The sequence below is a fragment of the Lacerta agilis genome, chromosome 15, assembly GCF_009819535.1.
Source record: "Lacerta agilis isolate rLacAgi1 chromosome 15, rLacAgi1.pri, whole genome shotgun sequence".
Taxonomy (NCBI): Eukaryota; Metazoa; Chordata; class Lepidosauria; order Squamata; family Lacertidae; genus Lacerta; species Lacerta agilis.
Window position 1 is genome coordinate 6843819 of NC_046326.1, and position 18775 is coordinate 6862593.

At 45.7% G+C, this 18775-nt stretch overlaps 1 protein-coding gene across 1 annotated transcript in view; it reads right to left on the reverse strand.

Moving 5' to 3' along the window:
• Positions 1-18775, reverse strand: part of ADGRA2 (adhesion G protein-coupled receptor A2) — a 117092-nt gene that overhangs the window by 32980 nt on the left and 65337 nt on the right. The window contains exon 3 of the mRNA XM_033171597.1: positions 590-661. Coding sequence (XP_033027488.1) covers positions 590-661 — 72 coding nt within the window. The remainder of the gene's footprint in view (positions 1-589; positions 662-18775) is intronic.

Here is an 18775-nt window from a genome sequence, read left to right on the forward strand (position 1 = left end):
GAGAACAGCAGCAAAGATGGCCAGGGGGCATGGAAAGCAATGCCCTGATGTTTTATGACATGGTAATATATAAATACTTTTTGATATACTTTATATAAATAAATACTTTAAATGGTTTAAATGGACAAATCTAATCTCATAGACAAGAGTTTGAAGGAACTAATGGAGAAGAGAAGACTGGAGGGGGGAGAAGCATGATAGCATTCTTCAAATACACAAATGGTTGCCACGAAAGGCTTGTTCACACATCACGCTGAACTCAGGTACAAGCTGCCTCTACACATGTGCAACTGTTTGTGTGAAACAGCATACCCTTGTTCATTGGTGCAGCTCAACTACTGTGCCCATTGATAAAGGAATGTACCCATCAGCATGTCGCATGAGAAAAACTGTACACGTGTATAGATATATTTGATTGTACACTCATTGAAGATCACATGGGGAGGGCAAAGGTTTATTCTCTGCTGACCCAAAAGGCAAGACTGGATCTAAGGGGCTTAAATTCCAAGAGGCAGTTTCAGCTGAACATTAGGAAAAACTAATGGGTTGCTCTGGAGTTTGGGGAGGGGGATTTGAGAGTGGTACTTACAAACGCTTCAGGTCCGAGAGGCCTAGAAAAGCTCCAGGCTGGATGATGCTAATCAAGTTGTTCTTTAGGTCTCTGGTGGGGAAAAGAGGAAGCCACAAAAAGGTGTTAGGAAGGATCTGAGTGCCACGTTCCCAATGGGAGGTCAGAGGTCTCTTCTTACTGAGTCCTGGGTGAAATTCCTCACTCCGTATCACTGCAGCCAGGCTGCGTCCAGTGATGGAACAGAAACAGTGCTGTCAAGTATCCCGTTTTCCCCGGGATTCTCCCTTATTTCAAGCAGTTTCCCACTGCTCTCCCTTATTTTTTATTTCCCTTAAATTTCCTGTTTTTAATGGAAGCAGCTCCTCCCCTGCTGGCCAGGGACTGGGTGGGAAGACCTCGCCTACTTGGAGAGAAAAGCCTCAGCCCTCAAAGCAAGTGGGAGCCGTTTCCCGTGCTTACAGGGGGGTGTATTTCTCCCCCTGCATCTGCCCCTATCCGTTGCCGCCGAGCCCCTCTGCCGGCCAATAGGGTTAGCTGGCGGGCGGAGCCTGGCTGCCTTTGAGCAGCTGCTGCTTCCTGTCCTGTTTTGATGGGATCAGACAAGAAGACGATGGGGCTCCATCGCGTGGAGCACATGGCTGCCCTCCTCTTTGCTGGCTGCCCTCCTCTTTGCTCCACTCTGAGCCCAAGCCCGCTTGGAGATTACATTGCTGCTCCACCCACTTTTGCTTCTGGCTCCGCCCACCACTGACATGTGACTGTCCCCGGGATAGGTGAGACTGCTGATCCCTTATTTTCAAATCCGAAACTTGACAGCTATGAACAGAAAGCAATGAGCTGGAGCCAATGACAGGAGGAGCCTACTAACTCAAGTTTTGTCCCCATCCTTCTCCCTGAGGGCAAAACTGAGATTGAGGAGGAAACTGACAGCCATGCCCCTCTTGGTCTGGTTTAAGAAGGAAGGCAGGTGGGGTCTGGCTGACTTAGGCTGAGGGGCCATTCACTCAAACGGACCAGTCTCCACAGGCTATGCCAACATTTTCTGTATATACATATATCCAGCCTTTCTAATCAACCAAGTGGTTTTTAAAACAATTATTACAGATTACAGCCCATATAACCCCCCCCAGGGGGGTGGTTGTCTCTTGTTTGCTATGTTTACAGTGCCATGATTTGTGATTCTTTTTCTTTCACTTTTTATTTTTCCTGGGGGAAAAGGAAGATGACAACTGCATTTTTAAATGAATGACTGACTGAATGAATGAATGAAATATTTGAAGTACTCCCCCTCCTGGTCCATGACAAAAAGCAACTGTTAAAAAAAAATTAAGGAGAGCCTTGTCGGTTCAGACCAAAGTCCTTGTGTATTTTAGCAGAGTGTATCACACAGAAGCCCAAGATGCCTATGGGTTACCCAGGAGTAGGACACAAGAATGTGCTGTTCTTCCCCTGCAACTGGCGATTCAGAGTCAGGACACTTCTGGTCCTGGCAGTAACATATAACCAGCAGCATGACTAGTAACCACTGATAGCTCATCTGCCATGAATTTATCTAATCTCCCTTTAAGGTCAGTAGCATCTTATGTTAGCAAACCTGGCTCTCTGTCTGCCTGTCTCATTCATATGTGTGCGTGATTTTTTGGGGGGGAGGGGGAGGTGGGTGGATGAGCAAAATAAAACACTGAAAGTGGTGGAGGTAGCAAGCCAGTTTTCCACAAATGAATCAGAAGAACGGTGCCAGTACATTTTGCCACATATCTCGGGTTCTATAAACACTGGAAACCTTGGGCCATATCCAACCAACTTGTACTCATAGCAGACTCGTTGAAAGCGATGGGCCTAAGTTAGCCATGTATATTCATATCATTAGGATTACTCTGGGTAGGACTAGCGTTGGATAGAATCATAGAATTGTAGAGTTGGGAGGGATCCCAATGGCCATCTACTTTAACCTCCTCCATGGCAGGAATCCTGCCCACAGCCATCCCTGGGTGGGCTCAAACCAACAATGTTCTGATTGACAGCCAAACATACTGCCCTGTTGATAACTTATAGTGTGTGTGTGAACGCATTTAAAAAAAATAAAATAAAGGTAGGGGGTTATAGTTCATCCAGAGGGGATAGGTCTTCCTTCCATGGCCCCCCACAGGCGTGTGTGTGTGTCAGTGCTCTCATCACCCTCTTTCTCACCCATTACCTGTTTCTTTTGCATCAGGAGAAAGGGATGAGGGAAGGGGAAGGGCAAACACTTGTGTAAGGGGGAAATGCAGTTAAGCACACGTTCACTGATCTTCTGGATAAGAAGCCAGAGCAACCCCCAGGCACCTGTTCATCAGAAAGCAACTTCCCCCTTTCCTTTCCTTTCCTTTCCTTTCCTTTCCTTTCCTTTCCTTTCCTTTCCTTTCCTTTCCAATATAGTGGTGGATTTCCACCGCACGGAAATTAACTCGATGGGTAGAGCCTGAAGGCGCTCACTACCGTTAACCTCAAACATCAAAGGATGTGTACAGCTTCAGGAGGCTCGTTATTGTTCTGTAATTCATTAAGAGCCCTCGTCTGGGTTCTTCTTGCCCCAGTAATGGTGGCTTCTTCTCACTGCTCGGTGTTTACACTGTGTAATAAAATAAAATAAAAAACAGCAACAGGCACAGACAACCCAGCCCACCCAAGCGCCTAGAAGATATCATGTTTTAGCATTATAAGAGAGGGAGAAAAACTTCTGTCTACTTTCCATGCCATGATATAAGAAGTATGTATGGGTAGATCTATCAGCTTTGGGGCATCTTAAATTCTGTTGTCTGAATTGTGATATTATTATTATTATTATTATTATTATTATTATTATTATCATCATCATCATCATCATCATCATTATTCTTATTATTAGTCCTCATGAAAATTCACCAGCATTTTAGTGTGCTTTTTGCCTGGACTAGATGATCCTCTTAGTCCGTGGGTAGGCAAACTAACGCCCGGGGGCCAGATCTGACCCAATCCCCTTCTAAATCCAGCCCGCAGACAGTCCGGGAATCAGCGTGTTTTTACATGAGTAGGATGTGTCCTTTTATTTAAAATGCATCTCTGGGTTATTTGTGGGGCATAGGAATTCGTTCATTTTTTCCTTTAAAATATAGTCTGGCCCCCCACAAGCTTTGAGGGACAGTGGACCAGCCCCCTGCTGAAAAAGTTTGCTGACCCCCGTCTTAGTCCCTTCCAACACTAGTTTTATGATTCGATGATATTGCAATTATACCCCACCTTTCCTCCAAGGAGCTCAAGGTGGTGTACATAGTTATCTTCCTCTCCATTTTATTGTTATCACAACACCCCTGTGAGGTAGATTAGGCAAAGTGTCTATGACTGGCCCAAAGTCACCCAGCGAGAGTTTCATGGTTGATGTCTGATTCAAACCCTGGTCTCCCAGGTCCGAGTCCAACATTCAAATCACTGCACCCCACCCATGTGAACATGTACCTGGAGATGGGTGAGAATCTCACACAGGCAGGGGGGAAAGGACCACCCGTCCTCCCAATGTTCAGAAAAAGCTGAAGCATTTATCATACATGGAGCTAGCAAGCACAATCCTTCCCTCTACAGTCGTACCTTGGAAGTCGAACGGAATCCGTTCCGGAAGTCCGTTCGACTTCCAAAACTTTTGGAAACCAAAGCGCGGCTTCCGATTTACTCTTGCAAGTGATACAGTATTTATGTTAAATTCAGCCAGATGGGCGGGGTATAAATAATAAATATTATTATTATTATTATTATTATTATTATTATTATTATTATTATTATTATTGTTATGTCTGGGAAAGTTGGAGAATTCTAAAGGAAACAGGAGCAGGACTTTACAGTGTTCACTTATTTGTCCCATTTGTCCCATGTCTGAAATGGAAATCAATCCAGTGAATTGGATCAGCATTTGTTGCTGTTGTTGATTTCAGTCAGCAAAGAACATGCAATTGCTTGCAGCAGCAGCAGCACCCCCCCCAATCACATTGCATTTCCTTCACACTGAAATGAATGTGGTGCAACAATGCAACGACAACCTATTTTACATGATGATGCAAATTACTTAAAGTGACACAGCAGATGGTGATGCAGATAGTGTCGTTTTCAGTGGAAGGTTAACTGCAGCAGAATGGGGACAGTGCTGCATGAGGTAAACACAGAGCAGACTAGAAAATGTTGTCTCCTTATCTCCCTAGTGACTGCAGCATGCAATTCAGAGAAGGGCACCTCATGGATCACAAGGCTGAGCAAATCCCTTCCATCCACCACCACCTCAGTGTCTCTAGATCCAGGGCCGAAGTGCAGGCACTTGGCTCTGCAAGTTACTCACTTCAGAAACTCGCTAGTGATAAGATCGTCCTTGCAGACATGAACCGACTGCCGTTCTCACCCCTGCCCCCCCCCCCGAGCCTCTACAGAGTCTTGCAAAAAGAGGAGACGAGCAAAGTCACGCAGACCACATTGTGCACAGCTGCTACCCTAAATCATACTTTAAAGGGGGAAAAGAACAAAAGCAGCAGGAGAAACCATCCCCATAATCCCAAACAGACAGCTGGAGCTAGAAATCAGCGTTGGCAAGCGCTAAGAAAGCTCTTCTTCAAATGCCGCCCGCCCTGCCTCCCAAACGTCTGTGCTGGGAAAGCCATTTTCCCTGAGATCATAGAGAGCCACATCATTCAACATTCCTCAAAGGAAAACAGGGGCGTGCTTGCAGCATCCTGAACTAAGGATCATTACCCAAGTTCGCCACTCCATAGTTTCACGGAAGTGGGACCTTAACAAAAGGGTGCAGGACATTCAGGGTCCTAACCAGTCAGTCTGCCCATTTCCAGGAGACTCCATTCCACTACTACTCCTTTTCCTCTTCGCTTGCAACTATCAGTCAGCAACTCCCATCAACCCCAGAAAGTGTGGGCAATGGTATGGGGTGATAGGATTCAGAGTCCAACCACATCCGAAAGGCCACAGGCTCCCCACCCCCATTTTTAATGCATGCATAATAGACCTATTTTCACCTTCTAAACATGTCCGCGGGACATCTGTGAGCCTTTGTGGATGGTGTGTGTCACTCTTGCTGCCCCGGGGCCTGATCTCCCCTCTGCGGCTGCCATATTTGGGGCCAGGGAGGAATTTGCCTGCAGACAAACTGGGCTGAGCTGGGGGTTTTGCCTACCTCATAGCAACAGTCACAACTTGCTTGCGGAAACATCCTTAGTCTAATAGAAAGGTTGGGGGGTAAGAAGCTCCACACACCCCTCTTTATAATCAAAGTAAGAAAAGGGGCATCTCAGATCAGCTTGCTGAGAAATATCCAGCCCAGTCTTTCCTTCTTGTAGTCAAATCAGAAGACAGGCATACCTGTCTGTCAAAGCCCACCTGAAGCGTGATGTCTAGCTGTCACTGTTGCTACTATTCCTCAGAGGCCAAAGAGGTAAAATACTACCTTACAGGAAAAAATAGATGCTTGGGGAAAGGACAGCAATAGGAGCAACTGTCTTTGACAGTCGAGTGGAGAATCCCTCCTTGCCCATTCCTAAGAATGGAACCACGCACTGCACAATTCTCATGGGCCGTGCAAAGGAGATCAAGGAGAGCTGTTCAAATGCCACAAGCGGCCTCGGGGCAAAGTTGTTTCTTCAGCTGGGACTATCTCATAAGCATGTGATAACTCTGAATGAAGGGCCCTTGTCAATGCAGCCACAATAGACCTCTGTCTGGAGTTCAGCTTGGAGGAAGCTCAAAGGCTTTCATTAGCTCCACTTCAAAAGATCTGGTGGCTAAATCACAGATGCAGGAGTCCGTTATGGAGCTGCCAGAGCCAAGGGTTAAGGGCGTCGCCCACAGCCTCTGCAGCCACAGGAGCAATAGGAAGGCTTCTCCACATTTGACAGGTGGAACTAGATAGCCTTGTTTGATGACACACTTCTGCTGTGCCCAGAAAGCAAGGGTACAAGCGATTTCTCCCTTTCCCCACTCCATTCCAAAGGAAAAACCACTGTTTACAAGAGAGCAGAACCAATGGCAATCCAAGGAAATATAATTTGCTATTTGCTCCAATTGGGTGCTAAAGAGTGGTTCCCTGCGGTTTCTCCCCTCTCCATGCGGAAGATCCCAGGTTCAATTCCACCACCCCCAGGCACGGCTGGCAGAGAACATCTTTGCATACAGTGCTCTGGAGGGTTGCTGCCAGTCAGAGCGGACAATGCTGAGCTAAATGGACCAGTGGTCTGAGGTATCCAGGTCCCAGACTATTTTGGGCTTGAATGGAGCTCAGGAACAAACAAGCAACTAGTGTAGCCCATGCAAAACTGGCACGGTAGAGTCAAAACTCCTCGCGCCCATCAGTATCCTGGCTGCAACATTTTGCTCCATGCAGCATTTCAAAGCACTTTAAGGCAGCTCCATACATTAGATTAAACATGGATGTACAAGTAACAAGCATCTCTCTCTCTGTGAACACCCATACACAAGCACCTGTCTGGACCAGCAGAGCTCACAACAACCACATAAAGACTTGAGTACACACTCTCTGGCAGCCTTCCTCACCCCTCCAGATGTTGTTGGGACTCCCAACTCCAATCACCTTGGGCCATGCAGACAGGAGATGATGGGAGTTGGAGTCCCAACAGTGTCTTGAGGACACCAGGTCAGGGAAGGCAGCTCTGTGGGCATTTCTGTGGGGAAACTCCTCTATAACCCCTGTGTCCATACAGAAAACATGCTTGCTGTGTCAATGGTGGCACTGCCCTGTGTTTTCAATGGATCTGACTCCACTGGGGTTAAAGCAGCAGTCTCTGGAAAATTAGCAGACCCTGCTTAAGCACGGGGGGGTGGGTGATGGCTGCATCTTTGGAGGGGCTGTGTCTCACTGGGAGAGCATCTGCTTTGTGTGCAGAAGGTCCCAGGTCCAAGTCCTGCCATCTCCAGCTAGGGTGGGGAAAGACTTCTGCCTGAAATCTTGGACAGCTGCTGCCAGACAGTGTAGGAAATACTGAGCTGGATGGACCCATGGCCTGATTTGGTATAAGGCAGGATCCTATGCTCATAAGGAAAGGAGGAATATCATGGATCAGCCGGGAGGGAGGGGGACAAACCCTCAGCTTCTTTGCAAACTTCTGGCTGCTGAATTTATTGCATGCATCTGGAAGGAGCAGCTGGGAAAGGATTCATGAATTCAGCAGACGCAGGAAGGAAATCTATCCAAATTTTACTGGGAAGCAAGCAGGAGAAGGGGGTGGTTCTGCTGATATATGGTGGTTTCTTCTCTCTGCATAGCGACGATTGTATCAAATCCACCTGGCTTTGGAATGAGTTCTCTTTTCCTTTTCTTTTTTGAGGAGATATCAACCACCCCCACAAAGAAACAATAAAAGACTGGGAAAGGAGGGATTTTGATCTCAGTGGAAAGCAGAGAATTCTTTGCAGCATCATTTTTGTCTCATCCCCCTGAAACATGATGGACAGGGGCAATGGCAAAGCAGCCCCCAAACGTAGGAGTGCTGAATTAGCACATTTTTTGAGTAAGTGGAACAATATACGTGGCCACCTAAAGAACAACTTGTCCTAAAACTAGCTATCTGCACCACTGGTGATGGGTATCACTAATAGAAATGGGGGAAGGAATTCAATTAAGTTTGCTTTTAAAGGCAAAATCTGCACTTTTCCAAACAGTATTACAAACCGAAACAGAGCCGCCTCCAAAATTCACACAACTGTGAATTCTGCAATGCGGTTCTCCAGTCAAAAGTAAAGTGTACAAAAATGCATGTGCTAGGGTAAAGCGTGCCTAGAAATGCATATTGGTGGGAAATGCTTTGCACAAAATGTGTGTATTGGGCAAAATCGCATGCAAATTTTAGGAGAGATTTGGACAAAAACGCTGACAAATTTTCATGATGATTATATATGATTTTGGGGGAAACTTCTGCAGAAACATTGAGAACTGACACACCCACTCATCCTGAATTACTAATATGTTTTATGATGATGGCGTTGAAGTTGATTACATTTTTAACAATACATAATGAAATGTAAAACAAACATAAAATATAAACTAACCAAATAAAAAAATAAAATGAACAGTAGGGATTGTCGGCATCTCGGGGTCGAACGGCCAGCTGAAGAGCCCCCAGCTGGATTGTCTCCTGTGAGGGATCCTATCCCCCCCCCCAATACTTCCCCAACAGTGACTCTCCCTAGGTTTCACTGACAGCTAGGATGAATCCTTCAGTGTTCATATGGGAGATGTCTCTGGGTGTACCTCAGGGCTCTACGTTTGAAAACCTCTTGCCACCTATGGGATCTCCCTACCAGGGTTCCCAACTACTGCAGTTTGCCTTCCCTTTAGGCAAATAAGTGGCACACTTGGCTTCACTGTCCAGCCCTCTGTATGACAGGAGAATAAGCAAACAGTTTCCTCTTCCACAGAAAAGCTTTGTTCTCTCCTCTTAGTCACACCTCTTAAGGTACTGATACACTGCCACAGTCAGCGAACGTTTAAGCACATTTAACTTTATTAGGTAACTTGAAAACATGGATGTCTCGGGTTATTACTGGTACAAATCTTCTTCTCATGTAATTCAGCTTAGTTATAATATTTCCTGCATCCCTTTAGCAATGGTAATGACCTTTCCTCCCATTCCCCAAAGCCTAATCTCACAGTTTCTCTTTCTAATCCTCCACCCCCAACTGCCAAACCCCCAACTGCCTTTCAATGGTTGTTCCCCCTCCTTTTAGAATGCCAACTAGCTCCGCCTCCCAGGGAACACCTACCAAACATGGGAGTGATAGGTTAACCCCTGATGAACCTGAATCATCAGCAGGCATTATTCCGCCACATCTCCTTCCAGCCGTCATGCTGCGAAGATCCCTCGACCTCTTGTGCGACATAAATCAGTGACCCAAGTCTGCTGACATGGGCACACTTTACTTAGCAGAGCAAACTGCGCAACAAAAAGAGGCTTGAGGCTTGTGAAGACATACTAGCAAACTATGGATTTATTATCATAAATCAGAAACAAAGAAACATGTCGTCTCTCTCTTTGCCATCTCTTCCGAGAGAGAGAGAGAGAGAGAGAGAGAGAGAGAGAGAGAGAGAGAGAGAGAGAGAGAGAGTAAAGGAAAAGCAACAACAACACAACGGAAGTTCTGCTTGCTCCAGCAAACAGTGCTGGATTGTAAACAGACATGTGACGTGTAACATTTCCATGTTTGTAACTAAAGGTGGAATGGAAACTCCCAACAGGGATATGAGGAATCACAGGATGAATTTTTATGAGAGCTATTTAAATAAATTGCCAACTGATGTGAAAATGGGGAGAAATGAACTAAAGAATGGAAAAATGAGAAGCAGAAAGGAAGTTGGACTGACAGACTGGCCTGTCTCTCTACACTGCAAGATTTCATTAGCGGCCACACTTGCAATGACTATTCCCAACAGCCAAAATATCCCCCTGTGTCCTACTGATCCCAAACACTGTCACAAACACAGAGCTGAGACAAGCAGAGCCAGGATGTGGCCGAGGCACTGCAACAGCAGGTTGCCGTGTTTACTGAAGCAAGCAGTGGATTAGGACGGACCTCAGGAGCTTTTTCCTAAGTGGCTTTTTCCTTGTGTCCGACTCGGTGGCCCAGTGCCATGTGTCAGAAAGCTGATGTTATCACTGCCAACTACTTCTACAGCCAACAACAGAAAGCACCCAAATGGAAAACGCAATGCAGATGTCCTCCTAGATCTAGTGGGGGAAGGAAATGCAAACTTTGAGAGTCCAAGGTAAGTCAGGACTGTGCACAGAAGGTACTGTGGATTCTTTCCCTCTGAAGCCATTCCATCTTCTTCCAATGTTTGCCATGCCAGTGACCAACATACATATGCTATCCTGCTACAGGTGAGCTGCCTGACTTTTTATATATTTATTTTTAAGTGTTCCATATGATAGGAAAAGGGGCTGATCTCATGTAACAACCTGCCACGCATCAGTTAATAGACCAGTTAATGTTCCCGGAAGCTCTTCAAAGAATGCCACTGGGGCATGAGTGAAAGGGTACAATGGGCACATGACAATGGACAAATGGACTCCTGGCAAATGCTACCACCTGGACATCCAGGAGCAGGGCTGGATTCAGGAACAGCCCCCTAGTGACAAACCCTTTTTTAAAAAAATGCTTTTAAAATTGATTTTGAAAAATATGAGGGCAGATCGGCACTGCAAACTGTTCAAAAGAGATAGTCTTTCAGTACTATACATAGTTCAATTCAAAGAAGAGGATTAAGAAGAAATGTACACAGCTTAAGCACCAGAGTCCTTTTTATCTCTTTTATCTTTTTTACAGGGTTCAGTAAGTACAGTTTGAAATACTTGTGGCATAGAATCACATATGGTCTAATATTGCTAGGAAGAATTCCATATACAGTACCCACATGCCTAGCTGGGGTTGCTGGCACGTCAATTCCTTCACTGATAAATTTAATAAAATCAAACCATGTAAAATAAAATGGGTTTTTTTTGTCACACTTTTGGTCATACCCTCTTGGGTTAACAGATAGGGTCGTTGTTGTTGTTTTTTAAGACCCTATTTTACCAATATTCTAAAGTGGCATTTTCAAAATACTTCCAGATTTGTGTAGCGATTAATCTTGGCACTAATAACAGGAAGCTGATTAAATCTTTACTATTGCAGTGATTTTGCCCATTGCAGATACTTGTAAGCTATTGGAATGGAATCAGTGATGGTTGTTGTTCTTTTTTACAATCAAGTGTTATACAAATTTTGTGAAATAAATAAGTAATTTTGGTGTAAACTGGAGAGAAAACATAGCCCCATCCAAAAGAAGCTGGGAATTCACCCTGCTTTGCATCCTCCTCGAATGTTTTTGCCTGTCCCCCACCCCGACCTAACATTGCACCAGGTCTGGAAGGGAGGAGGGTGTAAAAGGCCTCCCTCATTTTCTTCCTCTCTGCTGTTTTCTGGTGCAACTGCCAGAACAACACCATCCAGGTGAGCAGGTGAGAAGGAGAAAGGATGGGGATGGAAGACCATGGATGGATGTAGGTTTGTGGGCTGGCTGGAACAAATGAGTTAACTTGTTTGGCATTAAAATGTGCATTAGCAAGGAATTATGGGTTTGTAATTCTTATCTTGCAGAGCCCCTCTTGAGAATTATGTATGTCTGAGCACAAGTAGATTTTGGTTTAGCAACTCCTTGATGTTTGCTACAGCAGAAGAGGGTCTGTTTCAAGCATGCAATACTGGAAGGCAGATGCCCTGAAATGAAACAATGCTGAGAAGTCAGTTTAAAATAATAACTGGCAAGGATGTTGGGTGTGGCAAAGGTTGAGTAGCCCTACAGTCACCATACCCACCAGCCTTTACCTGGTGAAGGTAATAGTCAGTGCATTCAAGACTCCAGATGAAAGCTCTGAGCATCTTATCGATCTCAGGATGGTATTCCTCAGCCTCTTCCAGATCTGGAGATGGAGTTCCTTAGCCTTTTCTAGATCTCAAGACAGTCTATTATCCTCCTCCAGAGGACACCCCTCAGCCTCTTCTAGGCTCATTTTGCCACACAAACCTGAACCCTTACAGAAAAGGGCAATGAGGTGCACCCCTGTTTTGTCAAGGGCTGGAGATGGATGAAAGCATCCAGCTGAAAAGAAGAAACCATATCCACTGCATACGCGGTGAGACCCCGCCAAGACATATGCTCGGCAAGGAGTCAACCCGCAGCAGCCCAGAACAAAGCTTGTCCTGTTCCCTTGCAGATCAAGACTCATTTTCTTTGCGACAAATAAAGGCCTTCCCACCCACCTTGCTTCTGCCTGAAGTTGGATGGTAGACTCCAGCTAGCTGAAGGCCTTCTTTGTCTTCTGGGGACTGTTGCGTCATTGACCTACCGAGCCGCAGCTGCCAGCAAAAGAGCAGCTTTAACAGCAGGTGGGTTTGGGTTGTTGGGTGTTTTGTTTTTTACAAGGAAGGTTACAATTCTCCAAGGAGAGAAGTATCCAGGCACTGCTGGTTTTACCAAGTTGCTCATCAGCAGGCCCACCTAAAAGGCATTTAAAAAGTGGGACGCTGCATCCCCTTAAGAGAAACGTAAGACAAAATGGTGCACTGTTGCTGAATTGCAACTAATCACCAAACTTAAAACCATGGAGAAACCTGGTCTGAACAAAGACATTGGATTCTTATCTCATTATACATAACAAAGCTATCTTTAGCCATCTCACCCCTTGCCTTTCCCTGCAAGACTAACTGCAGCCGTTAAGAGTCATCAACAGGTTTTCCACACCTATCAGCTGATCACCCATTCCCACCACCCTTCTGAGTAATACCCCTCCCCACTCCCTCACTATATTTAAGGATCTGGTGACTTCCGTTTCAGTGTATCTGAAGAAGTGTGCATGCACACGAAAGCTCATACCAAGAACAAACTTAGTTGGTCTCTAAGGTGCTACTGGAAAGAATTTTTTATTTTGTGATCCACAGTTCCTGAGCCAGTGTATCACCAAGCAGATCTCCATCTCCACTGCAACTTGGAGGAGACTTAGCGTGAGCATGGAGGCTCCCAGGGAGTAGAGCGCATCTGCTTTGCTTCTCCCTCGTCCTTTTGGCTTAGTGTGGAATTGCAGCTAAGCCAAGGTTTGTTCTTGGTTAAGGCGTCTAGAGTTTAACCATGATCCTGGGCTCAGGCAACACAGTAAGCCAAACCTTTGCTTAGCTGCTGTGCCATAGTGAGCAAAAGTGAGTGCAAGCTGGTCTCTATGGGTCAAGAGTTTTATGCAGTCTTGGAAAACCACAACTTGTCTTCCAACAGTGTGTGAAGTAGGCCACTGAGGAGACTCACTTCTCAGTAGAGATGCATAGGTTTGCACTGCTAGTCGCAGATGTGGAAAGAAATGATATAGTTATGAAAAACCAATTTAGGAAGAGATGTGTTAATTGCTGGCATCCTCCTAAGGGAGCAATAACATGCCCAAGAATATTAGAAATGAAACAGAAATAATTTGCTTTCCATAATTTACTGCTGCCTTCCCTAACCTGGAGAAGGACAACAGCAGAGATTCCTGGGGGCTGACAGGAGTTGTAATCAAAACAGCTGGAGGGGATCAGGTTAGGGAAGGCTGGTTTACCGAGATCTGACAGAAAACAGATCCCCTGCATTTTGCAGATGCTACATTCCATTTTAAAGAAAAACTGTCTGGCAATCTGTTAGCTAATTGCATTGGGGGTAGTCATGCTTAAATGTTCTGATGCCTGTTTATTTTACTTATTGACAGAACTTTTTTTTTAAAGTAAGCTATGCACGTGGAGACCTCTTAAGATACTGTAACCACATTTTGCATGGTGGTTCCTGAGTTCAAGGAGCAGATTTTCGTCTGTGTTTGGATACGATTGCAGACTGCTGAATCAAGATGGCAGATTGGACCTTTCAAAAATGTGTTGATTTTTGTTAGGTTTCTTAGAAATCCTGAGCAGTGCCAAGCATCTATTAAAGAACTGGGCTGTGCAGCTACTGCCAGGGGAGAAGAAGGATCCTTGTCCGTGACAGCTCCAGGTTCTGTATGGCTCCTGGAAAAGAGGCCATAAGTGGGGCCTTCTCTCTGTGTGGGCCCATTTCTTCCTTGCCATTGTCATTTCCCTCCCCACAAGCCAAACCATGCAAACGTCCAGGGTCAAAAAACAGTGCTCCACCTCCTCTCTCTGCTTACTACTTGCATCTTCAAGACAGGCTGGTGAACAAGCAGTGATGGCAAAAGGATCAGGAGGCTCCAGGGACTGGCAGTAGCTCCCCCACAGGGGTATGGACCTCAGTAGATACCTGCCTCCTGACAATGACCCTTTGTCTTGTGCTTCCCTCAAGGTTTCCTATGGCTGCCAAAGGTTCGGGGGCCATAGGGACTTTTGTAATTTTGAGGAAGTACTGTGGGCACCAGTCACAAAATGGCCATTGTAGGGAGTGTGGCATAACACAAAATGGCAGCTGTGAGGCTGCATCTGAATGCCCAAACCCTTTGTCTTGTGCTTCCCTCAAGGTTTCCTATGGCTGCCAAAGGGAGGGTGGGTGAATTAGTTCCTGATTAGGATGGAATCATATAATCATAGAGTTTGTTCCATTGCTGTTAAAACTGACAGAGTAGAGGAGGAAAGAGAACCAACATTGGGTTCTTTCTTCTTTTTCTTGTGAACTGATGTGCAACAAAATCCCATTTGCAAAGAGCGTCAGAAAAACACTCCTTGTGGCCAGGTGGGCGGTGGTGCTGAAGGGACAGCTCCAAGTTACCTGGAGAAATTCTGGATAGGTAAATACAGGTAGGTGAAATCATAAGAGAGATTAAAACAGCTACAAAATTGGGTGAGGTATAACTGTGGAAGAAAAGACAGTATCTTTTATTCCTGATATGTTTCTAGATCGGGGTAGCCAATGTAGTGAGAGCCAGTGTGGTGTAGTGGTTAAGAGCGGTAGACTCGTAATCTGGGGGACCGGGTTCGTGTCTCCGCTCCTCCACATGCAGCTGCTGGGTGACCTTGGGCTAGTCGCACTTCTTTGAAGTCTCTCAGCCCCACTCACCTCACAGAGTGTTTGTTGTGGGGGAGGAAGGGAAAGGAGAATGTTAGCCGCTTTGAGACTCCTTCGGGTAGTGAAAAGCGGGATATCAAATCCAAACTCTTCTTCTTCTTCTTCTTCTTCTTCTTCTTCTTCTTCTAGATATAGCTGGACCCCAATTCCCATCAACCCCAGCAAGCAGGGTAAACAGTAAAAAACGATGGGAGTTGTCATCTACCACATCTAGACAAACTCTTCTCTCAAGGAAGGCTGCCCTTTTGAAGTTAACAAATATTGTTCCATTCTTCAGCAATATCAGCATATATCGGTTTAAGATGAGGATGCAGCTAGCACTGCTGTAACTATTCATTGAATAAAAACACCAACCACCCAGAGAGACTTATGAACGAAGTGGAGGAAAGTGAAATCTTCATGCCATTTCTTACAATGTGGTGTAAGTCAGGAAGGTACAGTTAAGTCGATCAGCAAGTATATTTGCTGCATGCTTTGACATGTGTCCAACTCAACCCTTGTTTACCGCACCTGCTCATTCCACCATGGCAGTTTTGCAGCAGCATAAAAATACGGGTGGATTAGAATACTAAACAGGCAATTTACACAAGGGCTGGGCAGACTTCAGTTTTGCAAGATCTGGGGTTTTGTGTTTTTTGTATTTATACACACACCAAGATCCACAAAACAGAGCTTGGTGCAAAAGAGAGACACTTAGAATTAAAGAATTCTGTGCCCAGGAAGAATTTGTTCTGAGTACCAGAACTGAATGGAGATCACAGTTCATCCACACAAAAATGCACTTTTGATAACCTTCCCCAATCACTTTCTACATTTCAGCAATATAATTAGGGAGGGAGGGGGTTATTTTGTTGGTATTGTTGAAGTCCAAAAGCCTTGCCAAACTACTGTAAATCAGTCAGAGATCAACCTTCTGCCTATCCATGATATACACAGAAATCTGCATAGATCAAACCAGCCCACATTCTATTAACTATTTAAGCTGCATGTACTGGTAACAAGAATGCCATTTTCTTCCCTTGCTCTTCACTTGTCTTAGTTTACCAATGACTTTATTGAATTCATTTCTTTTTATTTTTAATAATATTTCTGCCTACCTTTGAATTCTCTTCCATTTGTTGTCAATCAGTTATGTCCCAGCGAAGAAGTTCAAGTGCCTCTCTCATCCACTGGCTGCAAACATTCCAAGGCAGATGATGCTGGGACTGTTTGTGATACTGTCCTTCTTAAATCATTCTTATCTTTGTTTTTTGTTTTTAATAAGCTATCTAAGCTACCAGACATCTTTTTGAGGTTCTTGAATCTATGTGATGTGTTGCATGGAGAAATAATTCTCTTTCTCAGTCCTGAGCTAAGTGCAAATACACTTAACACTGGATGACCCCAAATTCTTGTAGTGCATGCAAGGGAGAGAGAGAGAGAGAAGAAGAAGAAGAAGAAGAAGAAGAAGAGTTTGGATTTGATATCCCGCTTTATCACTACCCAAAGGAGTCTCAAAGCGGCTCACAGTCTCCTTTCCCTTCATCCCCCACAACAAACACTCTGTGAGGTGAGTGGGGCTGAGAGACTTCAGAGAAGCGTGACTAGCCCAAGGTCACCCAGCAGCTGCATGCGGAGGAGCTGGGAATCGAACCCGGTTCACCAGATTACGAGTCCACCGCTCTTAACCGCTACACCACACTGGCTCTCAGAGAAATGCCTTTATCTACAATCTCCATGCCGTTCATGATTTTGCAAGCTCTGTCATATATGGACATAAAATATATATGAAGAGCTTGATGGATCAGAACAAAAGCCCATGTAGTCCAGCATTCCGTTCTTACAGTGGTCACCAAATCATGTACACGGTGGAAAGGCAACAGGGGGAATCCATACAGGTATTTCTTTTGCCTGCCTGCCTGCCTGCCTGCCTGCCTCTCTCCTTCTGTGGATGAGGCATTGCTGTTGTAGGTGACAGACATTGCGGTGGCAGGCTACCTCAACTGTCGGAGGCAGCACACCTCTCAATGCCAGTTACTGGGAACCACAGATGGGGAGAGTGCTGTTGCGCAGGCTTTCCTCAGGCATCGGGTTGGCCCTTGTGAGAACAGGATGCTGGCCATTCACATGGTCCAGCAGGGCTTTGGTGCTCTGCTCTTTAGTGGGAGATCATCAGATCTGAGCCTTCACACGAGGGGTTAAAGAATCCTGCAACTGCCCTCTTCCCTACGAGGCCGACTGGCAAAGAGATCACAGAACAGGGCTCATATTCTACCAAAGAGCACAATTTGGACAGAAACCAGAGACTTTCATAGTCTGAACATAAACAGCCCGAGATAATATAAACTCCCCCCTACCCTGGTTCCCTCGGGACATCTGTGTCTCTGGGACTTTAACCCAACATTCCACCAAGAGCATAAACAAGGGGCGGCCCCAGGAGCCGGCCAAAACAGCGCAAGCTCTGTTCAGCTCAGCCCTCACTTCCCAGGAATGCTAGAGGCAAGTGCAGGGATTTGGAACCAAGGAGGAAAAGGAACAGGCTTTTGGCAGAAACAAGGAGCTGCATTCAAAAGGGCCGGGGTTAATGACAAATGCCATTCCTAGACCAGCTGCGAAAGGAAGCAACAACAGGCGAGGTCCACAGCTGGCATCAGTTGGCACATGCCTGCAGACTGTGAGACCGTCCGGCCAAGGAATCGGAGCCAGCGATCTTAACAATGTGAAACCAGACGCCACTGGCTTCTTAGCTCATGTCTTACTTTGAAAGCTAAGGAGTTCCTCGGGATTCAGATTGCATGTGGGGGGAGGACAAGAGAGGAGGCGGAAGGAGGGAAAGGGGCAATCCAGTCCAGTGGTTGAAGAGACAGACTTGGAACTGGGAGATAAACACCAAGGGGTGGGGAGCCTTTTTGCATTTCCTTCTGGGCAACCTTCTGGGAGCCAGATGCTAATGGTGGGCGGAGCCAGAGGCAAAAGAGGGTGGAGCAACCAATGTAAATACTGCCTTTTTACAGTAGGCCAGTTTCTACACACAGAGAGACGGTCACATTTCCCCTTGTCCAGTTTTTGATTTAGCTCAACCATCAGTGTGGCGAAGGCTGGTTTGGTCCCAGATTGGCCAGATTTGAATCCAAACTGAAATGGATCTAGATCATCCATATTGTCCCAAAATGCCTGCATTTGCCCCATCATAACCCTCTCTACAACCCTCTCTACAACCATCTCTAGGAAAAGTCAATTCAAACCATAGAATCATAGAGTTGGAAGAGACCACAAGGGCCATCCAGTCCAACCCCCTGCCAAGCAGGAAACACCATCAAAGCATTCCTGACAGATGGCTGTCAAGCCTCTGTTTAAAGACCTCCAAAGAAGGAGACTCCACCACACTCCTTGGTAGCAAATTCCACTGCCGAACAGCTCTCACTGTCAGGAAGTTCTTCCTAATGTTTAGGTGGAATCTTCTTTCTTGTAGTTTGAAACCAGTCGGCACTTAGTCCAAAATAATGCTGTCTCTTTTAATGAGATCATACAATGAGGCATTTATAATGCTCTGAGTCCAACCAGTTAGCCAAGAGGGACTGGGGTCGAGGAGCGGGTCATGCTCAGGTGTACAGCTGCCCGCAGTTTGTCCACAA